The 11,810-nt window shown below is 46.3% G+C and overlaps 1 protein-coding gene across 1 annotated transcript; it reads left to right on the forward strand.

The window, feature by feature from the left end:
• Positions 1 to 706: 706 nt before the first annotated feature.
• On the forward strand, positions 707 to 8,935 carry VAMP3 (vesicle associated membrane protein 3). Its single transcript, XM_055002069.1, has 5 exons — positions 707 to 802; positions 4,068 to 4,149; positions 4,965 to 5,123; positions 6,392 to 6,443; positions 7,276 to 8,935. Coding segments are annotated over exons 1-5 (315 nt in total). The 5' UTR covers positions 707 to 800; the 3' UTR covers positions 7,296 to 8,935.
• Positions 8,936 to 11,810: the final 2,875 nt, after the last annotated feature.

The following is an 11,810-nucleotide window of genomic DNA, read 5'->3' on the forward strand; positions in this document are numbered from 1 at the left end:
GGATGGGAGACCTCCAACCGAAGACCAGGGTTGCTGAGGCAGGCAATGGCAAACCACCTCAGTTAGTGTCTTGCCTGCCAGGGGTCGCCATAAGTCAGCTATGACTTGAGGGCACTCTCCATCACCAATATGGCCACAGACATTATAAAATTAAGGTTTAAAAAATGTTGACTATAAAATGAGAAGTACAAGGTTGACTACAGAATGATAAGTATAAAATTTTGGGCATAAGTAATTAAGGAGAAGGAGAGAGGAGTAATACTTGGCAATTTAGCTTGCTGTTATAATTGCTTGACTGTGTTTTTCTTTTCTTTTTTTTTAGTGGTCGCCTAAATCTGCTTTATGCATATTATCTAAGCTTTTTTATGCACTTTCCGTCGTCTTTTTCTTTTCAAATGAAATTTCTTTTAAAAACAAAGGTCACTGGATCAAAGGAGCTTGAAAGAAAAGGAAAAGGTAGTAAAGATATCACAACAGTAGCAAACGAGCAGGGGAAGGCAGGCTGAATCTCTTCTCCAGGAAATTTCCCTCCCGTCGACTCGAGGATTCCCGAAGTAATCCAGCCCAACAGGGGGGCTGCGGTGGAATCTCCCCCCTGCAAAGCGGTTCCTACCTTTGCTCCGCCTTGGACTTAAAACCCGCCGCACGCAACTGCCCAGCCGGTGCGCAAAGAGTTACCGCAGCCTCCCAGCGGCCCCGCCCCGGCCCTCCTCCGGCGGCGCAAAAGGGCCTCGGCGGCGCTCGGAGCGGCTTCCGCCCGTGTGCAAGAGAGTCGCTGCAGCCCCGCAGGCGTCGCCAGCATGTGAGTCCCGCCGAGAGGGGCGATTTTCGGGGCGAGGCCGGCGGGACTGGGCGGCCGGCGGTGCGCACCGGCCTTTGCGCTTGGCTGGGGGCGAGGAGGACTCCGGGGCGGCTCCCTTCCGCTCGCTTTCCCGCGTCGGCCCGGAGTGGAGGCGCGCGGCTTGGCCGGGACTCTGGGCCAGCGCTCCCTGCGCCCCGGAGGAAGCCCTCGGTGGCTTTAAAACAGGGGCCCCGAAGTTGGCAGCTGTAGGAGTCCGGGCCAAAACAAATCCGTGCAAAACTTTTATTAAGGCCGACCGAAACAAGACATCTTTTTGCAAGGGCAAGATTCGGGTCCGGGAACAGCCGAAAGCCCAGAGGTGCTGCTGGACCCGAATGTTGCACTTCCAGTACAGACGCAACACCTGAAAAGAGTTTTGCGAGCTTTCGAGTTCTCACGAACGCGCCCTCGAGCTGGGTGGAGGAAGGGGGTGTGGCCTTAAAGTTCCCCCTCCTTCCTCTTCTTTTTTCCCCGTTTACATCCGCCTGAGGAAGGGTTCTAGAGAAGCTTGAAAACGTGTGTTGTTTTGGTTGGCCTTCATAGAAGATATTACATGGGTTTTGTTTGGGGGTCTTAAGGCAGCGTGGCTAATGCTGAAAGGGTGTAGAGGTGCGGGCTCCAGGTTGGATTGTGGAGGTGGCCCCTGGAGAGAGTCGGGTTTGGGCAGAGGAAGGACTTCAACTAGGAGCCAAGCTACAAGTGAGGAATTAAACTTGCCTGGCCAGTGAACAGACTCGCGTGTAATCCTCCCTGTTCACTTGCTATTCACTTGCTCTCCCCTTGATCAAGTGGAGCGCAAGTGAATGGCAAGTGAACAGGGAAGAATACACGTGAATCTGTTCACTTGCCAGGCAAGTGTCATTCGTCACTTGTAGCTTGGCTGTAGGTATCATGCCATAAAGCCCACCTTCCCAAGCCACCATTTTCTCTAAGGAAACATCCCTGTGGCCTGGAGAGTTGTTGTAATTCCAGGTCTCCAGCCACCACCTGGAGGTTGGCCACCCTAGGAGCCCTTCACGCCACTTTTGGAATGGCTGCTGAGGTCAGGAGTTGCACTGATCCGTAATTTGCACATACCATGGTTTTTTGAGTTTTAAACCCTGGTTTGAGCTTCCAGTTGTATCTGGTAGGCAAACTGGCCCGGTGCCTGCTTTCTCTTTGCATCTTTCCCAGCTGTCCAGGCTTGTAGAAGCAGCAAGGGCCACAAATATGGCAGGTCAGTTCAGATACTGCACTAAAGCATAGCTGGTTTCTCTATCATGTTTCCTTGGCTGATTACAAGCTGTGGGTTATCATTTCAGATCTCCCACCAATTGTTAAACTTTCTGAGTTTAGGCATTAATAGAGAAGGAGGTCACTGTTTGTTGTCAAGCAGTTTATTTGACAGTTCTATGGGGGGGTGGGGGGGTGGAATTTAAAAGGTAGCACCGGAGAAGGCTGCAAAGCTCGGTTGCCTGGTGCTCCTGTTTAAAGCCAGTCTATGTAGTTAACGATTTTCTTTGAAGATAGGATTGGAAAAAGGGGGAAAATAAGGGAGATTTTATTTTCCATGGATTAAAAGGGTAGGTGGTTTCCAGATGGACATGACAGAGCCCTGGATTTTTGGGCCCCTTTTTGTATCTGCACTACAAGCCAAGGCTGAAAAATCAGCATAAGCAGTGTGTGAAGTCAAAGTGCCTCTGTTGGTGGATCATTGGGGATTTTTGATTTTGACCGTTCTGATGCAGAGCAGAGCAGCTTAATAGCCTGGCATTCCTAAGAGAATGAGAACTGCTTCACATGTACTGTTTTCCCTGCGAGCCATAGAGAGAGACCTGTGTATGCAGCTGTGTGTGAAGATGACTCAAGTGTCTGTTATGTCAGGTACGCAGTGGTTGGAAAGCCACAGTTGGCAGCAAAACAGACCCTGGTGTTGGTCTCCACACGCATTATTGTTGCATGTGTGAAGCAGCAGTGAGCGACTGGACTAAAATATCGTGCTGCTAGAACCAATGATGTGATGCCTGCTGCACACCTCTTTTACTTTCTCTCTAGTGGTGAACTACGGTTTCTTAAAGTGATTGTTCTTACAGTTGAGGGGTCTCTTGGTAGCTAACAGCTTATGCCCCGTCTAGTTTACTTGGTGTCTAGCTGATAAAGAGACAAAAAATTAATGATTTGTAAAGCAGGCTACGACGAACTATTTAAGTGGACTTGGATTTCCAGAGGTGATAGGAGTTTGGTTTGGAACCCAGCAGATGCAATTCAGAATTACTGCTGAAGCATCGCCTGTTCATCCAGTTGTTTCTACCAGCTTGTTCTTTTCATGGGGCCACAGGAACGACAAATGGAAGTAAACCAGCAGTTCAGAGCCAGTTTGGTGTAGTGGTTAAGAGCGCGGGACTCTAATCTGGAGAGCCAGGTTTGATTCCCCACTCCTCCACTTGAAGCCAGCTGGGTGACTTTGGGCTAGTCACAGCTCTCTCAGAGCTCTCTCAGCCCCACCCACCTCACAGGGTGATTGTTGTTGTGGGGATAATAATAACATACTTTGTAAACCACTCTGAGTGGGCATTGAGTTGTCCTGAAGGGCAGTATATAAATCGAATGTTGTTGTTGAGTGATGCATGTGCAGCTATGTTAATTCGCTGGGATGGGGCGAATAAAGTGTCTTGTCTCCACTGATTTAAATCTTAGGCTGTAAGCCTTCCTGAAGTTGCTGCCCTGCAACACCTTCATGCTTTCTCTATGGTGGCTCCTGCATTACGGAACCATCTGCCTGAGGCTATTAGGAAGATGCCATGCTGCTATCATTTTGCAAAATGTGCAAAACAGAATTGTTCAGGAGGGATTTCTCATAGAAGGAGAAAAGCTGGGGTGTAATGGTTCAGCTCCGGGAGGGGACTTTATCTTACCTATCTTGACTGTCCTGTTGACTTAAACAGGCACATTTGCATGCATTGTTCTGGTGTCCCCCCCCCCCCCAAGTTCTACAATCCCAGCCCAACTGCATGTTTTTGTCTTATTAAGAATCTTTGCTGTTAGATTCAAATGTTGTCATGTCTTGTAATCCGCTTACTGACTGAAACGTGCTTTAAATCATATTTATAAATCTGTCTTGGGTCACAGTGAGAAAGGCGGACTGTAAATGAAAATAAGAGTTTCTTTTGGAACCAGGGAAGCATTTGGCTGTTGCTGTAGTGTGTGTACAATCCTGCCTTAAAAGTAGTCTGCTTCTACACTGCAGGTCAGCCAGTGGTCCCACCGGGTCTGGGGCTGCCTCTGGCAGCAACCGTCGTCTTCAGCAGACTCAAAACCAAGTCAGTGAGGTGAGTTTGGCTTTCGTTGTCCCTTTAAACTTACGGGTATCATAAAATGGGGACAGTTGTCTTCTCTGCTGATAATCAGAGTTGGTGAACTCCTCACTAGCTCCTCCCCCCGCCCCAATTGCTTTATTGCATAAAGCTGCAAGACACTTTTTGCTATATCAGATCTGTTGTAGTTTGGGTGGAGAAGTGGTTCCTTTGGCAAAGAGTAAGTGCCTTGAAAGGTGATGTCATATGATGAGGAGATCTCTCGCTAAGTGCCAAACAAATTGCAATTTCAGGTGTTGTCTGCCTGGGTTTCAAAAAACAAACAGTGATTAGGAAGCAAAGAGGGTATTGGTGCTTCTCTCCCCCCCCCCCGCCCCCTCAGCCTCACGATTAAGATTGTGTATTACTCCATGTGTAAGGTTCTGCAAACATTTTGTCACTTTATGTAAACACACTGTAGGATTTTGACATCCAAGCTTGTAACACAATAACATAAGGAGGTCACATCTGAACTCATAAATATGAGTTGAGATGACAAACCATCTAAACTAAGGAACAAAGGATACTGCAAGTTTCAATCTTGCTCCGTGCTGTGGTCTTGCTGACTCAAAAACAGCCTGGATCTCCACAGAACTTGGAATTACACCTTGAGTATAAGCTATTTGGATCAGAGTTCTTATAATCCTGATAAAGAACAGCCGCCCAGATATCATGCTAAACACTTCCACGCGGGCTTTGCGGCCTTGGAAATACAGCTGTTTTCTATCATGGGCCTAATTCACAGAGGTGTAACAGAACCCTTCTAGAGTATGTGGCTTCTCTGGTTTTAGGTGGTAGATATCATGAGAGTGAACGTGGACAAGGTTTTGGAAAGAGATCAGAAGCTGTCTGAGCTGGACGACCGGGCCGATGCTTTGCAAGCAGGAGCCGCCCAGTTCGAAACAAATGCTGCCAAACTGAAAAGAAAATACTGGTGGAAAAATTGTAAGGTAATACGGTCTGTGCTGTTGAACTCTCAAATGTTTAAAAGGTAGTTAGTGCATTTGCTCCGACGCCTGGGAATGGTTAAGCGAGGCCCAAGCCAAGTATCCCTATACTTCTTAGTTAGAAGGCCACTGCCACCAGTCCTCTCTTCAATCCCCCCCCCCCCCCGTTCTCGCCCTCCAAATATTTATCTGTGAACTATTTTAAGTCTCTCCAGGGTCTGAATAGAAAGGGAAACATGGAGCTGAGCATATGAGCCAGAAGTCTGATTGAACCCAGCCCAATCTGTCATTGAGAGAAACTGGGAAAAGAATACCAAGAAGCTGTCGGTGGGCTGTGTTATTGCCCAATATGATGGTCACAACTCTGCTTTTATCAGTGATAGGCGCTTATGGGGGGTATTGTATCCGTCCTCCACAGTAAGCTCGTAGTAGAGTGTCCCTTGTTATCTTCAAGAAAAATGAACATTCCATGTCTGCCCAGTTTCTGTCCCATCCCTTTTAACTCTGCTCTCACGTTGATTTTTCTGTCACAGAAGTTAGAAAGCAATTTTAGTGACGAGCACCTGGTTTTTGTTTTATAGTGAAAACCTGGGGGTGGGTCAGAGAAGAGGGGGACCCAGCTGGTTTCACTCAGTATCAACTAATGCTTAAATTTTCCAAATATGAAGCTACCTGGTCCATTTAATGAGAGGACTTTACATCCTCAAGAATGCCTTTCATTTGTTTTGTGGGTGTTAAGAGGCCTTCTGCGGATGCAAGTTCTTTTTTTCTTAAAGGAAACTCCATCACTACAGTCCTAAGCAGAGTTACTCCAGTCTAAGCTCCTTGCTTTCATTGGGCTTAGACTGGGCTTAACTCTGTTTAAGATTGCTCTGCAGATCACAAACCTCTAAATGTCACTTATCTCTGGGATTTGGAAATCGGAATGTTCCCTGCTGTAAACAGATACTTCTCTCTTCTACTGAAATGTTGCAAGTCTGTGATAGAATCCAAGGTCACTTTCCGCTAGTGAAGGACCCCTCTTTATCCCCTGTGTTGTTTCCAAGGGTCCTCTCGGAGTGGCATGTTGTGGCGCTCAGTGGAAAGGGGGGAGGCAGGGAACTCTGGAAAGGTTTCTTCTATCGGTAGAACGCCTTCTGTTATCAGAGAACAACCCTTGGATTCAAGTGTTTTTATTTTTTTTAAATTTACGATACCGAAAGACAAAATTGGAGTACTGGCTTAAATTTGCAAGTTCCAAGAGACTAAAACTCCCTTTCTCCCCTTACCAGATGTGGGCCATATTGATAGCGGTGGTGGTGGTTCTCATCATAATCATCATTGGTAAGTATGGACATGTGGGCTGTATGGACAAGTAGAGGGTCCAGATTTAGAGCCCTTCTTTCATTGCACATTCATAACTTGAGAACCAAGGCTTCATGGCCTAAAGTGCCAGCCATGGGTTTTGTCTACAATCTGAACCACCATTAGTCTTAGTAAAGAGGAGTTAGATGTTCTGTTGGTCAGGCTGTATGCCAGCTAGTGGGTCTCTGATAGACTGAACGCTATAAAGGAACAGGTTCCTGTTTTAGTAACTAAAAAAAAGATCTTTATATATACACGCACACACCAAGAGGTTTTGTGATAGACTGCCTGCATATTCAAAACAGATGCCGTAGAGGTTTGTAAAATTAAGCGTTTTCTCCCTCTCTGATAATGCTAGCTGTTGGGGAATAGGTTCAGGACAGACAAAAGGAAAAGCTACTTTACTCAGTGAGTAACTAGACTGTGTCAAAGGACATAGTGATGGCAACAAGCATAGATGGCTTTTTAGGTTAGACAGATTCACAGAGAAAAGGTTTATCAAAGGCTATTAGCGATAATGACTGGAAGAAAGCATCACTTACAAAGACAGGAAATTCTTGAGTACTGGTGCTTGGTGACAGCATCAGGAAAAGGCCTGCACTTCTGTGCTGTGTTTTTTTGGCCTTCCAGAGTAACTGGTTGGCCGGTGTGAAACTGGATGCTAGGCTAGATGGACCACTGGTCTTAACACGGCAGACACCACTTAAGTTCTTATTCTGCGTAGTGTGCATAGTTATACAGGGCTTGTGTGCTGTATTATTTACCCTTGAAGAATCCAAATTAATACCTCCCAAACCTCTTTTTTATATAGTTTGGAGCGTGTCCCCATGAACTTTGAGAAGAAACCCTGAATCTGACAAAGTTGTTTCAGTGAGACACTCCAGTCTCTTACGTCAGACTTGCTATATTGCCAAGCTTCTTGTGGGTGCACAAATCAACCTTTTTTTTGATAGCAGAAGTGTTAACTTTTCTGTAGTTTGTGCCTTTATATAAATGATGCACTGTAACCTGTAAATGCTGTTAAAACTGGCTGTGTTGTGTGAACTTGCAAGAAAATGGTTAAGGCTTCAGAATTTTGTGATTTGAGAGTGTTATGATAGTAATGTCTACTTCTGGAATGTATTTTAGAAGATAGCAAGTATATCATCACTACCTCACCTCCTACATGGTATGTTGAAAGGGTTGCAAACCAGCTTTTATTTGTGCCTTCTTGGGTGGAAGTTTCTCTTGCCCACAGTGGTGCCATATCTGAACAATTTTTGCCTTCATGCTTTCTCATCTAGTTAGGAGGGAATAAGAGCTACTGTATAGCAACTGCTGTGCTTTTTAAATGAAGATGTGACGTTTGATATATTGAGCACTTAATCACAGTGGAATATAAAAAGTATTTGAGACAAAAAAAAAATATGATCTTCCTTGCATTAAACCATCACCTTGGTGCCTTTATGCTTAGCACTTGAACAAGCACCATAAAATGTTTCTAACTTTTTTTAAAAAAATCTGGTTGTACAATTGTTGGGTTTGTTTTTCTGGCTAAAAAACCCTAAAGCTACATGAATAAACTCTCTTAACTTACCAAGAGGAAACATTGAAAAATGTCAAATGCCATACCTGAGTCATTTGGGCTTTCTTTATATGTTTCCTGCTTGGAAACATGATCAGCCTTTTCACATATTGTTGGGCAAGTTTTTTAGGATGGGTTGGTGGTGAAACTCTACAGTGTTTTCTTTGTCATTTTATAGTAGCGCATGCATTGTTCTTCTGTATGAAGAGTCTCTTAATCACATGCTGTGCTCTTTCTTTACTTTCACTTCCATTTTTAGTGGGTGGGGTTTTTCCTGTCTCTTGTATTCCTCTTCAGGTTTATGTTGTTGTTCTTCTGGCTCCTTGGTCTTAAGGTTAAAACTGTAGGCACCAATGGCTCGACTGCAAGGCTGTCAAATCTATCCTCTTAACATGGCCAAACATACATAGCGCAGCCTGAGAATTCGTAGAGAACTTTGGCTTGTAAGAGGTAGTGAAGGGAGGGGAGCAGCATGTAACATAAAACACTTCCCATACTATTGTGCAGTTCTGTAAATATAGAAGCGCCACCTTTCGGATATTTGATATACACTCAATGTTTGTACAATCTGCTATGTTTTGTACTATTTTCTTAAAACACTGTCTATATGTTTTGTAACTTTAAAAGGCCTTCAGTTTTTGCTGTCCTGCAATACCAAATGATCGTTCAAGTGTTGCTGTCAGAAATTCGGCTGTACAAAGTGTTGTTTACTAGTTGCCTTGCAGTAAAAGGTCTGACCCAGAAAGGAATTGTCCTAGGATTTAAATCACAGCTTTTCTAAGACGGACTAAAAAAAATACTGCTTGGCATGAAAGCCTTGCTTCTTCTGAAGGGTGGCCTTTTCAGAAAATGCCCATCAAGGTGAGAGACAGGCTTGTAATTGTTTATTAAAAGTGCATTCTACCAATCTGGTGTGTGGTCCTGTTTTTATTATATGTGTGTGTGTGCTGATATGAAAGAATAGCCTCTTCTTTTACCCCCAAGGGTGTCATTATGGTGGGCTGATTAAGAACAAAAGTGGAAGGAGACAGGGTTGCCAGGTCCAGGTTGGGAAATTCCTGGAATTTTGGGGGGTGGTACCTAGGGCTCCCAGATCCCTATACCCTCCTGGTGGGAGTGGCGAGGCACCTGGGACTTAACTCTTCTGATCTCTGCATGCGCTTTGCATGCACACGCTCCCAAAGAGGTGTGATGATGTCACTTCCAGGAAATGATGCCATCAAGCTGCCGATGGGTGTGTTTTGCTTCACATGTGGTTAAATCTGCCCTCTTTGGGGTCATAATTGACCCCAGCAAAGTGTGAGACCATGCCCACAGCCGGCGCAACAACATAACTTCAGGAGGTGACATCATGGTGCCTCGCCAGGAGCGCACCTGATGTTTACTTTCCGGGGTTGCCTATCAGTAGTGGGTGATCCCCGGGGGATTTGCTACCTCCTGCTGATCGCCAGTGATTGGCGGGCAATGGGGCAAACCCCCAGGACATTACCTACCACTGGCGAGCAACTAGGAAGTCTACTGCTACCTGAAGAGGGGTGGAGTTTGGGGAGGGACCTCACCAGGAATGGGTGGTATACAGCTATAGAATTAACTTTCCAAAGCAGCCTTTTTCTCCTAGGAGATCTCCAGGCCCCAGCTCACTTCATCTTAAACACTACACTGTAAATCCATAAGGATGATTTATGTTCACAACTCAAAGGTGGGAGTAAGAGGGAATGCTTTATCTGGGGAGCATTGCCTCTGGCTGCCAGCCCTGCAGTGGAAAGCCCTAGAGCTGCCAACTCTGGCTTGGAAAATTCCTGAAGAGTTAGGAGTGGAGCCTGGAGAGGGCAAGTTTAGTGAAGGATGAGGGACCTCATTTCTAATATATAAAAGGCAAGCCATGTTGCCGAGAACTCGCTTTTTATCCTGGCGCAGGCACGGTGAGTCATGGCCAATGTGGCGATGGAGAAGCAGTAGCGGGGAGGCCCGGCACAGCTGAAAAGTAGAATGATAGAATGCCCGGCCAAGCCTCCCTGCTGCCTCCATGGCCGTGGAATTGGTGGGGAGGCCTGGTGTGCCAGCCTTCTCCATTGCTGCAGCGTCCTCAACGGAGAAGGTCTCCACCACACCACACCTTTCCTAAGCCTGTTGTTCATACAATGGGCTTGGTTTCTAGTTAGGTATAATACCATAGAGACTGCTCTCCAAAGCACCCGTTTTATCCAGGGAAACTGATCTCTATGGCCTGGGAATCAGTTGTAATTCTGGGAGGTCTCCAGCTGCCACCTGAAGGCTGGCAACGTTAGCTCGCCCTCCAATACAGCCTTTTTCTCCAGAGGAACTGATTGCTGTAGCTTGAAGATCAGTTATTTCGATTTCCAGACCCCACAGAGGATGGCAATCCTAGGAAGGAGGGAAGCAATGGAACTGAAGACAGCCCCATGAAGAACGTGGCTGCTGAGAGGAATAGGAAATATATTGAGGGGCGTTTTAGGTGGGTGGCCATGTTGGTCTGCGACTGCAGTAGAACAGCAGGATTCAAGTCCAGTGGCCCCCTAGAGACCAACAAGCTCCGTCGCGCAAAACGCATGTGAGAAAACGCGATACTTCACGTTTTCCCTGGCACGATCCGAAAAGTGGCGCAACGTCTGGAAACGGCCAAGGTCTTCAAGAGAAAAGAGCAAGAGTTCAGTATCAGACTAACAACATTTGTGGTAGGATATCAGCTTTTGTGAGTCATAACTCCCTTCTGATATCCCCTTCTGGTATCTGAAGAAGTGGCTCACAAAAGCTCATGCCCTAGAACAAATTTTGTTAGTCTTATAGGTGATACTGGACTCTTGTTCTTTTCTACTGCTACAGACAAAATAGGGCTACTCCTCAAGATTTTCAAAATAGTAAAGAGTCCAGTAGCACCTTTAAGACTAACTAACTTTATTGTAGTATAAGCTTTCGCAAGTCAGCTTTCTTCATCAGATGCATGGAAGGTATGAAGAAACTGCCCAGAGATATAGGTAGTGAGGGGAGGGGGGAGTAGATGCAAATCGGTTGCAAAAGTCATGAAAGGTGGGGAGAGCACCATCCAGGCTGGGAGTGATCCCTCCCCTCCATAGTTGAATCTGAATAGCATGGTTATCTCGTTAACAGAAGTAACTGCCTTTCAGGTAGTTAGTCTGAAAGGTGCTACTGGACTCTCTACTGTTTTGCGACTACAGACTAACCGCTAACTTCTCTGGATCAAGATTTTCAGGGTATGAGCTTTCGAGAGTCAGAGCTCTATCTGATAACATATCTGAAGAACAGAGCTTGTTGGTCTCTAAGGTACCACTGGACTCCAACCCTATTGATCTAGAGGAGTTAGCCCTGTTTGTGGTAGCAAAATAGTAAAGAGTCCAGTAGCACCTTTAAGACTTACCAACTGTACTGTAGCATAAGATTTCGAGAACCACAGTTCTCTTCATTAGTGCATATGACGAAAAAAACTAGTTCTCCAAGTCAACCCTATTGAGTTGAACCGGGGAAGGGCCGAGCCCTCAATATTCCCGTTCAGTCTTGAGGGAGGCTTTCGTCCGAGGGGCGGAGCCTCGCCGGGCACAAAAACCAGGCTGCTCCTACTTCCAGCCAATAGGAACGCGGGAGAGCGCCGGCGGTCCGCCTCAGCCCCCTCCCTCCCCTGCCTCGCGCACAGCCGGCCAACCGTCGCTTTGCAGCCGTTGGCACGAGCCAACGGCCGCGAGGGGGGCGGGGCTCATGTCACGTTGCGCGGGTGTGTGGCAGGGTGAGGGGCAGCCAAGGCTGGC

This window comes from Eublepharis macularius, chromosome 17 (assembly GCF_028583425.1).
Source record: "Eublepharis macularius isolate TG4126 chromosome 17, MPM_Emac_v1.0, whole genome shotgun sequence".
Lineage (NCBI taxonomy): Eukaryota > Metazoa > Chordata > Lepidosauria > Squamata > Eublepharidae > Eublepharis > Eublepharis macularius.

Coding starts and splice junctions, on each gene's coding strand:
- VAMP3 (XM_055002069.1), top strand. Junction 5,124..6,391: donor ACTGGTGGAAAAATTGTAAG/GTAATACGGTCT, acceptor TCCCCTTACCAG/ATGTGGGCCATATTGATAGC. Junction 6,444..7,275: donor TCTCATCATAATCATCATTG/GTAAGTATGGAC, acceptor TTTTTTATATAG/TTTGGAGCGTGTCCCCATGA.